Source organism: Ischnura elegans, assembly GCF_921293095.1.
Source record: "Ischnura elegans chromosome 13 unlocalized genomic scaffold, ioIscEleg1.1 SUPER_13_unloc_2, whole genome shotgun sequence".
Classification (NCBI taxonomy): domain Eukaryota; kingdom Metazoa; phylum Arthropoda; class Insecta; order Odonata; family Coenagrionidae; genus Ischnura; species Ischnura elegans.
In genome coordinates this window covers 11,576,116-11,595,640 of record NW_025791658.1, presented here as the reverse complement: position 1 = coordinate 11,595,640, position 19,525 = coordinate 11,576,116, and the positions used below count along the sequence as shown (strand labels likewise).

The 19,525-nt window shown below is 37.0% G+C and overlaps 1 protein-coding gene across 1 annotated transcript; it reads right to left on the bottom strand.

Annotated features, from left to right (window-relative positions):
• Positions 1-899: 899 nt before the first annotated feature.
• On the bottom strand, positions 900-18,893 carry LOC124172705. The gene is made up of 5 exons (XM_046552173.1): positions 18,760-18,893; positions 18,001-18,199; positions 2,541-2,788; positions 2,191-2,307; positions 900-2,050 (listed from the first exon to the last, which is right to left on the bottom strand). Exons 3-5 carry the CDS (start codon positions 2,730-2,732, stop codon positions 1,979-1,981), a joined length of 381 nt encoding a protein of 126 aa, XP_046408129.1. The 5' UTR covers positions 2,733-2,788; positions 18,001-18,199; positions 18,760-18,893; the 3' UTR covers positions 900-1,978.
• Between the last annotated feature and the right edge of the window lie 632 nt (positions 18,894-19,525).

Below are 19,525 nucleotides of genomic sequence, written 5' to 3'. Positions count from 1 at the left end.
CGCTCCTGACCGGTCCGAAAAGAAATTCTCGTAGCGAGGGTAGGGCCTATGGACCGGAGCACCGGATCCCTGCTCTGTAGTGTCTGGTAGCATTCATTGGACCGCACTATAGCTAAGCCGAAAAGCAAATGCGGGGAGATACAAAAATGGAGAAGGATTTATGTCACTGCTGCTATTGTCATCGATGAAGACAGGAACTCGTATTTATGCCATAGTTTGGCATTCCCATCGTAAAAAATGCCCCAAATATGATATGCTAAAATTTTTTCGCATAGGAATTGTGAGGTCTATGAACCGATATTCAATTTTTACATTGTTTTTATGGGATATTATGCTTCGATTAACGTCATTTCGTTTATCGTCACATTTTTCAGGAACAGTAGGTGTAGTTAAACGAGGACTCACTGTACTGGGCCTACTTCTAAGATCTCCGTGGAGATAAATTTTTTTGTTGGTATGTATTTAAGCTTGATGTGCTTTATCCTAGAAAGAGTTGGACTCAGCCTTATTTCACTGACATTTCTTGGTTGAAAATTTTTTATTAAGAGCAGCAAAGAATTCTAAAAAACAAATGAATAAAGGTTTTTGATGAGATTTTTATGCCAGAATTTCTGATGCCATTGAGACATCCATTTTCCTGCCTTTCATGACTAGATGTTATTGGAAGCATAAGAATTTCAGATGTAAAGAGGAATTTACCTCTCCTAGAATCCAATTATCTATCTTAGAGTAACTGCAAGGACCAGCAATACATGGCTGAACATGTACAGGAATTCCATCATTTCGGTCTCCGCCCTGTGTACGGTAATATATGCTTCAGCGACAGCTTTTCCTTCAAGTTTGCACCAATATGGTCGGCCTTGCTCACCAGCTCCACATGTCACAGAGCACTTGAAGGAATCAAATGACGTTAGAATTATAGCCACAGACTCACTGAAGAACTTTTCCACACAGCACACACTCAGCTGTAGAGGCTAGGTATATAGATGGTATACATATTCAATGGGTATACAGTAGAGGTTTGGGTGGGGATGTAGACCTTTCGTATCTATATACAAAGCATCAACAATAGCTCTACAGTGCATCTACCAAAGATGCAAATGTCGTCTACGCAGTATCTACTGTAGATGGATGGAAAATGGATTCTGTATACAGAATGCATACCTTTGGCAATATATATGGTTTACATAGTGTAGACAGTCTGAAGATTTTATATTTGAGTAATTTCCTTATTTTTTAGCATCATCTAAATCCCCCAGTACATATAGTACTTTTTACCACTTTTTTTCATTTTATACACAGTACTCTGGATAAATAAAATCTAAAACCAAGAGTACAACTTCCTTTGGTATTTGCCAAATACAGTAAGACCTTCTGAAAACATTTCATTCAGAGAAATTTTGGTTAATAATCAGAAAATTTAACATGTTATATTAATAATGTGCGATAGAATTCAGGTCAGGAAATTAAATGGCAAAAGAAAGTTATGTAACAGGCTAATCAAAAAACTTAACGGTAAACTATCCTAATGGGAATTAAGTCCATGATTTTGGTAGCAAAGCTATAGCGACTGAAAAAGCTCATCAAAGTCATCAGTAAAACTTACGCTGGCCATGAAAAGACAAAAAATATGAAAATAAGGCTGGAAATCAACCAAGAGCAATGAGGAAGCACATTTGATTGACATTATAGAGGATGTAGGGCAATGAAATATGGGGACATTTAACAGTAACAGGAGAGAAACCTAGACAACTTTGAATTGAACTACAGACAAAAAATTTTTGACTGTCAATTTATTTATATTGTATATGACATATAATAGTATGTCTTGGTGTCAATGGAATTCTCAAAATTGAAAAGTTGACGCTGAGGTGGACGTTTCTTCACTCATTGCATTGTTTCTTCTGCCGCCTAGCCTTCTCCCTCCGTTTCTCCTTTCCAACATCTGTGCGGGACTTAGCCAGCCTGAACCACTCACTCAGTGAATGTTTGATTGCTGGCATATCAATAGGAGAGCTGCCAACTGCTTCGACCTTACTTTGCATTGCAACTGAAAGAAAGATATTCCATTAAAAATTGCAAGCGGTAACTTTGTGGGGCATTTATACTGTCCTACTCAAGCCAACATAACAAATATTGCAGCCATCAAAGACTATATAATGCTATGCTCTTAAAATGCGAAATGCATACCAAGCAAAACATTGATAGTTTGAGGAAAATTTTCCTTGCTTTGAAAAATTTCTTTTGCTCCTTAGCAGATAGATTACCAAGAAGTGGGAAGCTTGCTCTGTTTTGAATGTATTTGGTCTGAAATAGAGTAACAAAAGTAAATAAAATATCCCACTCAGCTTTCTTAATTTCTATATAGTTTTATAAGTAGTTTAAGCAATAATTAAAACTATCAAGTCTGGGCTTTTCACATTTGTGAGTATTCTACAAAATACTTAAAAATCTTTTATCCTGACATGTTAACATGTTACATAGCTAATTAATTATTCTTAAATGATTAGAACTTTGAAGTGATTCCATTAGCCACATACCAAGTACTTCCTGAATGCCAAGCTAGATGACAGTTTCTCTTCAACTCTCTTCAGGTCTTGCACACTACGATTTGGGAACTGGAACTCTTGCTCAAATATTAGGTCATCCTTGGTCTCCCCATTGCTTGATGCCCCTTTGAGTCTAGCTACTTGATCTGATAGAGAGTCTAACTGCTCCTTTATCTCTACCATATCTACCCTAAGGATGGATACAATTTCATTCAGCTGCGCCTGGACCTTGGCTATATCTGGGGAAAGCAAATACAACATTAATCACATGCTAAAAATTATACTTAAATGCTCAATGACATATCACACATATCATACCCAGACGGCACAGAACCCTCCGTATCTAATTCGTATGTACATAGTACCCATTGACTACGGGGATACTGTGCCGCTCCGTCGCTTTTCATCAATGGATAATTTCCATTCGCGGCCTGTTGACGAAGCGCGTGCGCAGCATGTGAATGTCCGCTACGAAGCACGTACGATAGGATACAAAGCGCGCAGGAACACAGCACTCAGGCTAATCTCAATCGATTAGGTCGAAAATTAGATATATATCGTAACTCGCACGATCGAAAAATGTATCGAACGCAAAACAATCGATAGCTACCGACCGTAGCGAGAACCTTAATACGAATTATTATGAATTGTAAGTTCTCAACAGGTAAATAATACTATATCATGGTATTTAGAATTCATGATACAGTATTATTTACCTATTGAGAACTTACAAAACTTGTTCGGCCACTTAAATAACTGCGAAAAATGAGATTCTCAACGCTAATTCACGCATCCCCAGCATCCAGCATTCTTAAGTGGCTCGTACTTACTTGGAAACCTTGAGATGTTACCAACCACAATGATATTTTCTATTGTCAAGTAAATTCTTATTAATTTTGACACTAAATAAGACATCACATAGCCCACGAGCATTAAAAACCTTACCCTAAAGACTGACGAAATAAAATTTTTAAATAAAAATTGCCGATGAAACAGGATTGCTGACACATCTGCTATTAGTACGATCGAATTCATCAAAATGCAAGCAAAAATTAACGTATAGTTCAGTCTCAGCTACTAAAACTTACCCATATCAGGCGCTAAAGTATTTGAAAAATTATTTGGGATGAGTAAAAGTCTCTAGGTCACTGCAGTAAATGTATCAACCTATTAAAAATATGAAAGTCCTGCCAAATCACCAGCATAAACACTTGTAAAATAAAACATGGTATCTCTTAGATCACACCTCCGATTTTATACTTACTTTGCATGAAGTCACCACCACAAGAAATTTTAAAGAGGCAGGAAAGAAAAAACCCACAGAAATACAATACATATATTATGTATTTTCTATTGTCAACCACAATAATATTTCCAATTTTCTCTTCTATCCCACGTCTAATTTAGCGAAACAATTACTCTTATTCTCTTTCGAATAAAAAATTATTTAAAAGAGGACTGGTCGATACATAAAAACTATCTTCAATACTTTCTCCGATGAACGTCCACTATCACAGCATCAACTTGCACAAATCAAATCCACATCCACAAACATGTCACTTCTGCCACAATGGCTGTCTTCTTGGCGACAGGTAACAGTGAAGCAATGGTACCTTCCTCCAATCTGGGCACCTTCAATTCAGCAAGAATTTTCTCCTCGTCTTCTCGTCCAAGGCCACAGATTATTTTCTGATATCACAAGGTGCGATGTGAAGCTCACACACCTAAAATTAATAAATACAGTCGGATCCGGATTTAAGGTCTTCGCATTTAACGTTTTTCCGCATTTAGCGTTTATTTTTTTGGGTCCCGATTCATTCCCTACTAGGACAATGTAAAAATTATCCGTATTTAGTGTTTCCGCATTTTGCGTTTTTCCGCATTTATGGTCGTAAAAATTTGTCCCGCTCAAGATTTTTTTGCCCGATTTAACGTTTTTTTCATGACGGTTCATCCAAATCTTCGAATTTATGCTCATCAACAAGAACAGTCTCATGAAAGTTTACCAAGAGTCGATAGAATCTACCGGGGAACGCTTCTTCAACTGCTGTCTTCCGCGAGCGCAGCGCTGCGACCTTCAACTGGCAAGTTGGGTGATTTGTCTTCTCGTAACGTTTCGCTCCCCTTCTGATCCAAACACCAGGCACTTTTTGTATCAGATCCAATCTAATGGAGCAAAGTCATCCCTTAATAACCTCGAACTACCTTATCCTTCACTTCTTGAACTTGACTTCGATGATACGTGACGACTGATGACACGAGTTATCCTCCGAGGGCCGCTACAATAATGGTTTTCTCGTTATGTTTTCAATTAATGCCTTATGCCCCTTTCAACTCTACTCCCTACGGGCAGTCGATTATTAGCCCAAAATTTTTTCAGTCGGCTACTTTCTCTGTTCAAAAGAGGCCCAATATCAATTGCGCAGTTCACTAGAAGATTCTTTCTATAATCCATTCCAAGGTCAGTTTCCACGGAGGAACAGCGAAAGAACAGAGGAAGTGTTTCCCCTGTCATGACCGTGAGTGAGAGCATTCTTTCCCTACGGAACAACATTATTTTACATCGTAATTTAGATATCCCGGAGCCAATTTATCGACATGCGGCTGGTTGATATCGCTGTCGATTCAAAAATATTTATCTGGTGCTAATTAATGTCAAAAGAGAATGACAATCGGAGTTTTGAAGAACTATCACGGTCCATGACTCTAAATTAATCGCTCATGCTGGAAAAAAATCACCGCATACTCACGGTAGAATAGATGAGCGCGGAAAAATACGAAAATCCGGCAGGTATCCCTTGGTGGTTGACTTCGACATCATAACCCTGACGAAATTGCCAAACTCCAGAGGCACTGACAATTTTTCGGATGAAATCCAGTTCTGTTGAAGATTAAACCTTTTCACTTAACAGAGTTTAGCTACTCGTAATTCAAGGTCCAACCAAATTTTATTAAAAGCTGCCGAGAAACAAGGCGAGTCGGAGTCAAGGTGATCAGCGCGCCGCGTAAGCAACTTCTCCCGGCTCCATTCGACCCGCATAAGGCCGCGGATATATGACAACGAATCTGGTGTTATCATCGAGTTGAATCACCATCGACTTGCACGCATACTAAAATAAGATTCTACTTCTTTGGATGACCTCGAAATCCAAAACATGCGCATAGGAGGCTTTTTAAAGGCTCATAAATCCCTTGTTTCGCCGAGGCAACAGAAAACGTTAAGTAGGCAAAATTCCAGAAAACCTCCCTTTTACTAGATATTCGGTAGTTGAGAATTCGGGATTAGCAATCTTCTGCTGTCCCTTTATTTCACTCATTCCTCATGATTTTTAGAGTTCCTACTTACACCTTTTCTTATTATATTAGAAATGCTATAGTCACCTACATGTCACTTTTACAGAAAAAATTCTAAATTTCATCGAGACCACTGAAATATGCATAAAAATGGAATCACTAATGTCCATAATAATAATCTGTGTGGGAATGATTTTCAGTTGATGTTTATTAGAATTTTCTTAAAATATTTCATTAAAACAATTGTCATCCTCTCATTACTCATTTTTACAACCAATTTTTTCAGCTGATTCCTGAAAAGTATTATCCAACCTTCATAGGGCAGAGAACATTTCATTAAAGAATTTTTTGCTGAATTCAGCACCTTTTAGTTACTTAAAATAATATTTTTTATTCATAAAAAGCCATTCCAATCATTACAGACCCTAAAACCTGAAAAAAATGGCAGGTCCTCATTTAGTGTTTTTCCGCATTTAGTGTTTTAAATTTTGTCCCCCCTGAAAAACCTTAAATCAGGATTCTACTGTACATGATAAAATACCATGTAACTTATTAGGTCAAATCATTTCCAATTTTTGGTATTTCTGCATGAGAAATCAAATTACTAGGCTTGTAAATATAGTAAATATTTGTATGCCTGATATTTTTATTGTTTTAAACTATAGCATAAGATAATTTGAAATGATGAAAGCCGACGTGTAATACACCATAGGGCAAGCTAAGAAGCAATATTCGATCCTATAAACTTGGCAGCTTATTCCTAGTTTCTCCTTTAACCACACGTTTACCGAATGAATTAATACAAAAAGACAACTAAAATGCAAGAATTTTCAAAAGAATTGCTGCTACAATATTTTGAATCACCATTTTTAGTACTGAATAGTACTATAGTACTTCAGTACTGAATAGTTCGGGATGTTGATGCATCAACATCCCGAAGACACTTCTGACTTAAAATTACATCTAAATAATTACAGCGAGAAAGAGTACATACCTCACAGTTTTTCGTAGGGGTGAAATGTTTTCTTCTTATCGCCCAAATGCACTTCTTCTTCAACTCAGGATCTTTTGGAAAGCTAAAAACTTGAACCATGTCCCGGAGTTTCCATTACATCCCGACAATACACACACGAAAGGCATTTTTAACAAAAATATCTCACAAACACGTTTCTGAAGCCCAGTGAATGAAATTAAAGAATAAGGGAAACTTCACCATTACCAGACACTCTATTTTTCACAAACTTAACCACAAAAATCCCTGAAAAGTGGTGAGACGTGACGTAAACGATGCAATCTCCAACGGCTGGTGCCAGCTTGTGAAGGCATGTGATCTTTCTAGGAGGATATGGCACGATGGCACCAGATGGCACCACCCGCGAAAGAAAATAGTCCCAGACCGAATACAGTTTTATCGATGAGATACAATTTTATTGATGCATATGAATTTGCCAGTCCTCTTGCATCTTTTTTCGTCATTAAAAGTATTGGAAGATGGCTGAAATTAAGAAGACGAAAGTATTTTTCAAGGATTTAACCGTAGTTCAGCTGAAGGAACAGCTTGCTGGCTTTGGTATTTCTACAAGGGGAACAAAGACAGATTAGTCTCTGAGGCTGGAAGACTATCTGAGGAAAGAAAATAGAGATACTGACAGCTTCTACGTAGAAGTGGAGCAACAACTATCATCGGACAATGAGGAAGTAGGTGTCAGAGAGGTGCTTGCTAGTGTAATGAGTTTGGTACAAAACTTAGGCATCCAGAGGCGGAATTCTGTACACCGTACCGACGATTGTCGGTGTCGGTAAGCCGGTCCTACCGATAAGTCTCGGTACGAGCGATTCAGGTGACACGTTTTACTGACGATTGTCGTTATCCCACCGACAGTTGTTGGTAAACCCGTCAGTACATACCGACGATTTCAAAACGCTCGGTAGGACCTACCGACAAATTTTTAGCAACATGGCGCACTTTTGTTTACACTTTTCGGCCTAAGCTAACTATTTTAAATCATAATATACGACGCTAGATCCGTGGAAGCGCTCTAATTGTATGTTATTTATAATAAAAATGATTGATTAAACACTTGAAACGTAAAATTTACATAGTGGGAGCAGTATTTAACTTTACCAATGTTACACGTATATAACATTATGCGTTCCAATAGCGTAAGGTATTTTACATTATAAATATTCCGTAATTTTAAGTATGTAATGTATTGCTTTGCTTTTAAATTACTCACAACAAGACACGATAGGTATCTATTGTTGATTCGTAAAGTTTGGATCCGAAATTAATTTATATTTTCAATAAAAACGAATGCCTATTGATGCACTTTCAATGAATTATATACGTGGACATTTCGTTCACTTTCATATTAACTTCAATACCCTATGTGAGCATCTGAGAATGGGGTTTATACAGTAAAACCTCTATGTAGTGAACCTCTTTACATCGTAAACCTCCATACTTCGTACCAACCCTCTGGTCCCGTCAGATTTACATGTAAATTTATAGGCAAACCTCTATATAGTGAACCTCTTTATCTCGTAAAACCTCCATATATCGTACCAACAAGACAGCCCCGAGACGGCCTAACTACCTCCGCAAATCGTACCGAGACAACTAGAGACCATTAATGCAGCCGCGATTACCTACATGGAATGACATTTTCAGCGATAAATGTTTCACGCTTATTTTTTTCTTATACACCTTTAATAATGTTCACGTTAACCAATAGTTAGGGCATCCAACTATCCTAATAATATTAAGTGACGGTAAATGAAGACAGAACACATCGTTTTCTCTTGAATCATGGTCAAAATCGCGCGATAGCACTCGCTTTCTTTTACTGATGGCTTTATTTTCTTGTAAGTGCCTACATACTATGTTCAGTTAATAAAAGAGGCGACCAGCGCAGCCTATAATCACTTGCTGACGGAAATATTTCAACTAACTTCACTCCCATCCATGGATACAGAATTACTCGACCGCATTGCTACTTCCGCTTCTAAAATTAAAATATTTCAAGAATTTTCCGCGACTTGAAATTAATCAAATACAGTTTCGCAATTATTTTATTCCCATATTTCCCGGTGTAGCACTTTCTTGCTACCGCCTTGGTAATTTTTTCAATGCTTTCGTGAACGATCGTAGTTTAAAATTTATTGCGCTTAGCGACAGTCATATGTCTTGCCTGCGTATTTATGCTGCGAGATCTGACTATTCCATCGGGAGTCCGGGACGTCAATTTCTAGCAATACTGAACGAACATCAATCCATGCGCGGCAGTGTTAGGTGAAGGAGGCAGCTAATTAGCTGATACGCGGTAGGGCATTGAAATTTTTTACCGTCGCCGCCGCATTCTTAAGTAGTTCGCCCAGCATTCTCACCTGGAAATCACGTCCTTTCGCAGACCAAGCGTTTCTGTGTGCCCTCGACAGAGTTTTTCTTCGGAACGCTACGTGCATTGTATTTTGGAGAGAGGGAATTCAACAAAATTTTCAAAATTACGCTCAATTTTTTGCCGCAGTCACGTGTTTATTTTTTTATAATCTTTAACAAGTCACATGTTATAAGAATGATAAATCAATTCTAAAAGATATATTAATGAGTATTTTCATATATTCCTAAGTCGTCTTCTCTGCACTAGATGCTTAATTACATTTGCTCTCTCCTCAAAATGTGGTTAGATCCCTACCTAAAAAGTTAAGACCCATCAATCGAGCCTAAATAAACTACCGACTGAAAATAATCGGAGCACTATAATTGGAATGTGTAAATATTATTTTCACAAGGTAAATAACTTTCTTAAATCTACTTCAAGCAACATGTTCACTCCCCCGCAAAAACTAATGTCTCTGTTGCCACTTTTTATAATCATTGATTGCTGCAAAACGTTTTAATGCTTTCCATCTCCTTTGCAAAAGTGTATCTATAATTTTTCAAGTAAAAATACCTTTATCGCTTTGTGGTAGCAGAATTATAACTTTGCCACGCACTGAGCAACCAATACCTAAAAACATTATAGCGGGCGTCGATAAGCTTAAGACGGGCTCCCGAGTCCCCGGATAAGCTATCGGCATTTTTCGTTAGTGCTATCGAGAAAATATCGTTAAGCGAGCGTAGAGAAAACCAATTGTCGTTAGTGAAGATTTTCGATAAGCTAACGACGCAGCAACGTCGATAAGACTTGCTATCGAGTTAGAGAAAGCCCCTACAGATGTCCGACGTTCACCACGACTTGGAGAAGATGATCTTGATGGTTACATCTCTGTTGTCAGACCAAATGACTAATACTATTTCTGGAAACATGGAATCTATGTACTAAAAAAAATTGAAGGTAGGGTCATCCATATAGAATAGGGCATGGAAACGTCAGAAAACCGGATGGTAACAGTAGAAAATGAATTGGACAGGGTAAAGCATAACATGGAGATGGTTAAGCAAGAAGTTGACTCCAGATTGTTACAGTTACAAGAACAAGTAAGTGATCAAGTGAGGAATATAGTACCACCATCAGTCACTCTACCTTATACAAGTGGACATTTACAACCAAAAGTGATGAAAGACTGCCTTCCAAAATTTCATGGAAGACTGGAAGAAAATCCAAAGTTTTATTAAAGGATCACTCAGTTTGTTAGGTAGAACTAACCTACCCACAGACATTAATACACAAATAGTAAGTCAACAGCTGAAGGGGCAAGTGGCTACTAGGTGGCGAAATTTAAAACGGTTATATCTGGATTGGGAGGACTTCAAATGAGAATTCATTGCACGGTTTGATTCCGAAGGGGTGAAGAGTGCAGTGAAGAAGAAGCTATTCACAGACACACAACCTACAGGCATGTGGACGAGTGCTTTCTTTATTCAAAAATATCAACTCTTCAAGAGACTGAACCCAGAAGATCATGAAGATAAGGCAATGCACAATATAATCGAATTACTGCATGAAAAGATTAGGGCTTTAGTTAAAGTTTCACAGCCCAAAACATTCGATGATCTTAGGAAAGTTGTCAGCCAACTTGAAGAGGAACACTAAGTCAAACCTTCAGGAGATTCTAGTACAGTTAGGAAATGTTTCCAGTGTGGGAATTTTGGACGCTTGAAAAAAAAGTGCCCTACATTGTCATTGCAGGAAAACTAGGTGCGGTCCATTCTGGGATGAGGGGGAATGGAAACCGAGTAGTGCCTAACCCTCGAAGAAAAACAACTTCTAGTAAGTCATTGAATCATGATACATGTATTGGACAGATGATTATTGATGGAAGCTATCTTCGTCCTGCTATTAACTTAAAAATTGGGCACAAAAATTTTAAGGCTATATTAGACAGTCAGGCTAGTAATTCTTTTGCCAGTCATAATGTAGCGGAGTCACTAATTCCTATGGTTCCACATCATCTGGGACTGGTAAGAGGCGCTGTCGGTATGGAATGCGGTCACACTGAAAATGGCCGCGCTTGCGTGTGGCTCCTGCAATATACCCCTCACTATGCGTTATAAGTACATCATTTGCGAAGGCTATAATAGTACATACCACCACAAATGTACGAACTTGAACGAAATCGTACTGAAAATATTATCTGAGTGCCGCGATCTATATTGGAAATGTTTTAAATGCCGATACCTCAGGGCTAACATTGCCAATATGGCTGCCGACATCGAAGTTTTAAAAGCTGTACTTGTACAATAAAAAAATAATTTTGTAGTCGCTTCGAAGAAAAAAGTCTAGTTTTCGGAAGTGACTCGAGTGAATCGCCATCAAAGTGCTGGCAGAACTTGTGACGGAAATAATCCAAAACCACCGAAATCGGTGACGATAACGAACGGTGAAGTGATTCAAAAATGTGAAAATTCGACGAATAAACTGTCGCTGCTGTCGCCTAAGGAAGCTCCGGGGCAATGGACGTCGCACGAATTCCAACTTACCAAACAACGGAATCAGCAAGAGGACCTGCGGACGATAAAGAATTTACGGTCGTTACGGCAAAGAAGAAACACCCAGGGCAGAAGAAGAGATCAACCCAAATCATCGGAACCGGAAAATCAGATGTAAATGATGCTACGCTCAACCTTCGAGTGGCAAAAAGAACCATGTTCGTCTATATAGGGCACCTAGAAAAAGAGACGCCCAAGGAGGAAGTAGCAGGACACATTAGAAAGATAAGTTTTCTGTGAACTGCATATCATGTGATGCTATTGAAAACACTAAAAGCGCCAACGGCTCATTTTAAGTTTGCATCGATCAAAATGACTTCAAAAAATTGAGGGATCGATCCCTTTGGCCAGAGGGTGTAATTGTTAACAATTTTATATGGCCAAAAAATACTGCTAACATTGATCTCGCCAATGGAGCATTTGCTCTAAAAACAAACAGGGAGAGTGTCTCCTGACAAGCTACATTTTCCGTGTTGCACATTAATATACAATGCATTAGAAATAAAATAGCTGAGATTGAACTTCTTCTAACTGAGCACCACGTAGACATAGTCTGTATTTGTGAGCACTGGCTCAAGACTGATGAGATTCAGCAAACTATACTACAGCATTATTATTTAGCTAATTACTTCTGTAGATCGAATCTGAAAAATGGTGGTGGAGCTATTTGTACCAGGCACAATTTATTGAGTGAATCTATCAGAATCCCATGTCATGACCTATGTATGGAACAAGTTTTCGAGTATGCTATCTGCAAAGTGTCTGTCGGTACTGATACAATTATCTGCATTTCAGTGTATCGTCCACCCTCTGGTGATTTCCAATTATTTCTTGAAAAATTTGATAGCCTCCTCAGTTGGGTAATGGATACATATCAGGATGTCATTATGGTGATTTTAATTGTAACTTTCTATGTGAGACCCCTGATAAAACTGATTTTATAAACCTGTTACAAACTTTATCATTAACCCCATTGATTAATGATACACCCACACGGGTATCTCATGCCACGGCATCATTGATAGATGACATATTTACCAATGTCAACATCTCCAGTGTTAAATCAACAGTCATTGATAGCAATATATCAGACCATTTTCCTGTGTATGGTGAAGTTTCCATGGAGAAACCCATATCATCCAGAAGGTATAAGCGTTTTTTTGGCTCAGCAAACATAATCTCTTTCACCAACTGTCTTTCACTAGAAATCTGGCAAGAAATAAATGATTCAAATCATTTTGAGGAGAGCTTTGATTTATTTTACAAATGTTGAATATTGTATCTAAGAGATCTAATCTGTTTATTAGTTACTGTGTTGAGTTGAAGTAAAATAATATTGTCCTGTGCATTGTGTGAAGTTATTAGTAAAATAATTACAGAACTACTGGAAGATTCAACAGGTTATGGACCCAGGAACCTATATCCATCGAACGCTTAGATTCTGAAGAAAACGTAAAAAAATAGAAGAAAGAAAAAAGATAAAATTGGTGTTAAAAAAAAAACGAAGAGAAGATTGTAAAAATAACGCACTCGGCAACAATGACAGAAGATCTATCAAACATTGAAATACTAAAAGGAGCTGAAACTTTCGAATTGTGGAAGTTCCAAATACGAATATTCTTCCGAGCAAGTGGCCTACTGGAGGTGGTTGATGGAATTCAACGTCTGGCTGATGTGAAAGATGAAAAAGACATACGTCACTGGAAGATGATGGACACCAAGTCACAGAAGTATATAATAATGACTATTGATAAAAAGATAATGGTGCATATTATGTCTTGTGTTACTGCCCATGATGTGTTTAAAACCCTGACGAATATATACGAACGTGATACTGAGAAACAGAAGTGTAATTTACTGCAACAGTTCTACAATTTCCGTTTCGAGAAGAGTGCCGACATAATGACGAATATTTCCAACATCCAATCAATAGTTCACAAACTTAAAATGCTACAGCAAAATATTGATGAAACCATGTTAATAACGAAGATACTTAGTGTGCTGCCCACTGATTATCAAAACTTCAGCACGGCATGGGAGTCTACCACGAAAGATGAAAGAACAATTGAAAACTTCGTAGCGAGATTGGCGGCAGAGGAACAAAAATTTAAAAGCTCTAACGATGAAGTAATACAGAACTCAGCATTAAGAGCGGAAACGAAATACTCAAGGAACCAAAATAAATGTAATAGCAAACCATTGTTTTGCAGTATTTGTAAGAAAAACAATCACGAAGAAAAGAACTGTTATTTCCGAGAAAGATCGAAAAATCAAAAAGTGTGTCATCACTGCAAGAGACCGGGACATTTTATTAAGCAATGCCGTTTCCTGAAGGATGAAGAAAGGAAAGATAAAACAAGCAAAAATGCATTCATCAGTTCTACTACATTTTTCAATGAACGAGTAAATGAAGAAATTTGTTACTTAGACAGCGGAGCCAGCGAACACATGTGCAATGAAATTGGAATATTTAAGGAATACCAAGAGATTAGCGAACCCAAGAAAATAAAAATTGGAGACGGATCAACGCTGGATGCGGTTGGTTGCGGGACGGTAAAACTTCTGGCGAACAACGGTGAAGAATGGATGGAAACAATCCTTAATAATGTCTTGTATGTGCCTGAACTTAAAACTAACCTTTTTTCTATGGGAATAGCCCTAGATAAGGGATACAAACTGGAGTCTGATGATAAGAAATGCGTATAGAAGAACATGGACAATAAAATCTGTGCACAAGCAATTTGATCCGGTAAATTATACGTAATGGATTTTCGAACAACCAGGCAATCAACTGGTGAGTTATATTTGGCAAAGAAATCCGAAACTTTGCAGGAGTGGCATAATAGATTTTGTCATCAAAACTTCACCTTAGTGGAGAGAGTTTTAGAAGAAAATAAGATTCCATTTATAGAAAATAACCTCAAGTTTTGCAGTTCCTGTGTAGAAGGGAAATATGCAAAAAGAAAATTCACTCCAAGCAGCAGTAGCTCTAAAAGCATATGTGAATTAATACATGCAGACCTATGTGGACCGATGGAGACAGAGTCGATTGGAGGAAGCAAGTATTTTCTGTTATTGAAAGATGACCTATCACACTTCAAAGTAGTATATTTTCTCAGAAATAAAAGCGAAGTGAAAGAAAAGCTGAAAGTTTTTATAAAATACGTAAAAAATCAGACTGGAAAAGGGATTAAAATTTTTAGAAGTGACAATGGATCTGAGTTTGTAAATAAGGAAGTAAGAAACATTTTTGAAGGTGAGGGCATTTGTCATCAAAAATCTGTGCCCTACAATCCTGAGCAAAATGGGAAAGCTGAATGTGAGATGAGAACTTTGGCAGAATCAGCTAGAACAATGTTGTTGAATAAGAAACTGAGCAAAGAATTTTGGGCCGAAGCAGTTAATACTGCAGTGTATGTGATCAATAGAACTGGAGCAAGCTCAATAAAAGGCAAAACTCCTTATGAGTTATGGTTCGGTAAACCTTTTGGAGATTTTGAAAAGCTCAGAGTTTTTGGATCAGAAGTCTATGCTCATGTGCCATCTCAGAAGAGACAAAAGTGGGATGCCAAGGGAAAAAGAGGGATTTTTGTGGGATATGAAGATTGTTCAAAAGGAGTAAGAGTATTTTTTATGGATAAAAGAACAGTTGAGGTAGTTAGAGATGTAATCTTCATTCCTGAAATTCAAAATAACTTCAAGGAAGAGAAAGAAATTAAAAAGACCATAAAAAGAGCAAAGGTAGAAAATCAAGATGAAGAAGATATAGTACAAGAAACAGAAGGTGTCACAGCTGGAAGAGAAGAAGAAGAAGATGAAGGATTACACTACAATCTTAGAGATAGAAATAAACTTAAAGCACCAGATAACTTGAAGGAATATCAATGTAAAATGGCTTTAATTTCGTATAATGAAGCTGTAACTGGACAGGAAAAAGATAAATGGATAGAAGCAATTGAAGATGAAAAATCATCGTTGATGAAAAATGAAACATGGAAATATGTCAGTCCTCAAGATGCCAAAGGGAAGAAAATTTTAACCAGTAAATGGGTATTCAAAATTAAAGAAGACAGGAGATACAAGGCTAGATTAGTAGTTAGAGTCTGCGAACAAGAGAGAGGAATTGACTATGAAGAAACCTTCAGCCCAGTGGTGAATACAACATCACTGAGGATACTGTTTGCCATTGCAGCAAAAAATAATTACAAAATGAAGGCATTTGATATTAAAACAGCTTTCCTTTATGGAGATCTAGAAGAAGAAATCTACATGCATGTGCCAGAGGGTTTTAGTGTCAAAAATAAAATTTGCCGTTTAGAAAAATCCTTATATCGATTAAAATAAGCACCCTTGAAATGGAATCAGAGGTTGAAGAAGTTTTTACTGAACAGAGGGCTTTTTCAGTTGAAATCAGAGCAGTGCGTATTCAGAAATGAGAAAAGAACTCTGTATTTAGCTGTGTACGTAGATGATGGGATCATAATAGGAGAAAATGAATCTGATATAGACAGTTTATTATATAGTTTAGGAAAGGAGTTTGAAACAAAGACAAGAAATAATCCAAAGGTTTTAATTGGCATAGAGGTAACAAAAACTAAGGACTCTATTTTCCTATCTCAGAAGGGCATTATTATAAGGGGATTATATTTGACAGATTATATATTAGATAAATTCGAGATGAAAAATACCAAGGGAGCTGATACACCTCTTCAAATTGGGAAAAGAGTTGATGAGCACGAAGAAAGGGATAAAAGTGTTCTCAACTTTCCTTACAGAGAAGTGGTTGGTAGTCTTTTATATTTGACGAATAAAACAAGACCTAACATGGCGTTTGCAGTCAACTATGAAAGCAGAAGTCTAGAAAATCCAACAAAAACAGACATTGAAAATGTAAAAAGAACATTGAAGTATTTAAAGAATACAGAGAACCTGGGTATTTGGTACAAAAGAAGATCAAACTTGACTCTGACTGCTTATACTGACTCTGACTATGCAGGTGACTTAAAGACTAGGAAGAGCACAAGTGGATACGTCCTGATGTTCTGTGGAGGTCCAGTAGCCTGGTGGTCACGTAAACAACCAATTGTGGCTCTTTCCACTACAGAGGCAGAATATATTGCAGCAGCTGAATGTGTGAAGTATATGCAAAAACCTTTATTGAAGAATTGATTGGTAAAGAATTGAGTGTAAGTTTACATGTGGATAATCAAAGCACTATTCGACTAATTGAGACTGGACAGCTTAATAGAAAAAGGTAAACACATTGATGTAAGATATCATTTCATTTCCAAAAAGGTGTCACAAAAAGTAGTGACTTTAAATTACTGTCCAACACAATATCAGTTAGCCGATATATTTACAAAGCCTCTCAATAGTATCAAGTTTCATGCACATAAAAACTTATTACTGTCAAGTAATTGAAGGAATTTTAATTTTTGCTAAAACGTAAATGTGTGATTAATTTGTTGCATTAAGGTTATAATTATATGAATTAATTCTGTGGTGTAATTTTCAAGAAAAGTTTTATGGTGTTGAATGATGTAATTTGTTTTCTGTTGTTTCCAAAGAAAAAAATTAAGAAAGAGTGTTGAATATTGTATCTAAGAGATCTAATCTGTTTATTAGTTAGGTACTGTGTTGAGTTGAAGTAAAATAATATTGTCCTGTGCGTTGTGTGAAGTTATTAGTAAAATAATTAAAGAATTAGTGGATGTTTCAACAACAAAAAACTGAAATATATGATTTGACTGTGAATTCCCCCTAAAACTTTCAAAAACTGCTAACAAGCATATTAGGAAACCATGGATAAGTGACAAGATCTTGATAATGTCTCGTGAACTTAAGCGCCTTGCTCCCTTATGCAAGCGTTCTGATGAACAGGGACTTGTAACAGAGTATCAATTATGCAAAAGACAATATCGACATGCATTGAATGAGGCCAACAGGACATTTAACAACTATCGAGCTGCAAGTGCAGCTAACAAATCAAAGGAATGTGGAATATTGTGAACAAAGTCAGAGCTAATAAGATTTCTCAACTGCCCACAGTTGAAGGTACTAATAGTGATACCATTTCTGACAATAGTGAACTTGCTACATTAAATAAGGCATTATGCCCTTAATCAAGCACACACACCTATATACTCTTGCACATATCCCCCAGGCTGATGGATAGCACTTTATGGGTTAATCACGATGAAGAAAAGTTAAGAGCCATGCACTCACGTCTTTCCTGCTGACATGAACAGCTGCCCCTGCTATGAACTGCTATGCACCCTGCTACTGCTATGAACCCTGAGTCCAGTACCCTTGAAGTTGATGCTGAAATGACCCTCAGGACAGTCTAGGGAGCTGTAGCAATCGCCCGCTTCCCCATAAGCCACTCTTGTACCATGTATCTGCCTGGCATAGGTCATATCTTCAGCTGGAAGTTAGAAGACAGCATTGTATGAGGCACTCACACATACAGTCACAGGTCTTATTGCAAAATTTTCCCTTTAGATTCAAACAATGGACCAAAAATTCAATGAGATGCTCATTAACTGTTCGCTTCATTTGAAAAATGAAAGTAAGAATTTGTGAAAAAAAAACACTTTTTCGCCATTTTCGAATGTTTTTTTTAGATGTAAACCTTGGATTGTTTTCAATGATTCTTGCATTTTTTAAGAGTGAAATCCTTCTACTTAAACCATGTGAAAACCAGAAGTTAGATGATGATTCTGTCATTTACGAAATCACCTGTTGGAAAAACCTCTGCCATGACCATATTTACCCCAACTTTCAATAGTTCAAATGGTGGATTTAAGGTATAATGCCCTTAATCAAGCACCACAGAACATTGATGGGGGGATACACCAATGAAATGGTGTTTCAATAAGAAAATATATTTTACATCAACCACAATAATAGATGCAGCAATACTTAGTCAATTCTCATTGATGTGACATTGATTCTGACACGAGAGAAGACTGTCTTTGGAATCACCTTTGCCATTGAAATCAATGGTGCACTCACAATCGTCTCTTCCTAAACCCCCATCTGGGCATGAATTAGGCTTCAATAACCTGAGCACAAGGAAGAGATGAAATGAGCAAAATTTACACAATTTCCTGGCAACCTAAAATTAATCTTAATTACTAAAACTAATCTTAATTATTAATGATGTCTCACAAACAGTTACAAATCTCTAAAATAAAGAATATTATTACCCTCGCATAAAATCTAAAATCAAAGAGAAATCTATTCATTCCTTGCCACGGTAAACATAACACAAGTTTATAATAGGAAATGATGCAAGCAAAAATTTACACTATTTCCTCGATACGTAAAATTAATACTTATATAATCTTAATTATTACCCCTAGGAAGACTGAAAAAAAATTATCGCGTAGTAGCCTGACTGGGTCCAATGGACCCTGAAACATTTTTTCCACAATATTACCAGTTTATGATGAATTTAGACTGAGTTAAGTGATGTTTTCCATCTAATGTACTTCCTCAACATATTCTTTGTCTTTATTATTATTGAATTATTTTGTTTGAGGCTATTACTGCAGCGAAGCATAATATTATTCCTTCTACCAGAAATATCACTCCACCTTTCCCATTTTTATGAATGTTCATTAGCACAATAACATTAACACAAATTACAAAGTGGATTTTTTGTCAATGATAAATTAGATATGTAACAAATTTAATGAAACAAAAGTATGATGAATTTACAAAAGTTATTAAAAACTGTTATGCTACT

Bases quoted from the DNA above. Each gene is read 5' to 3' on its own strand.
- LOC124172705 (XM_046552173.1), bottom strand. From the start codon at position 2,732: ATGGTAGAGATAAAGGAGCAGTTAGACTCTCTATCAGATCAAGTAGCT. The intron at 2,308-2,540 runs GTATGTGGCTAA...ACTCTATTTCAG, and splicing joins TGGCATTCAGGAAGTACTTG to ACCAAATACATTCAAAACAG. The intron at 2,051-2,190 runs GTATGCATTTCG...TCTTTCTTTCAG, and splicing joins AACTATCAATGTTTTGCTTG to TTGCAATGCAAAGTAAGGTC.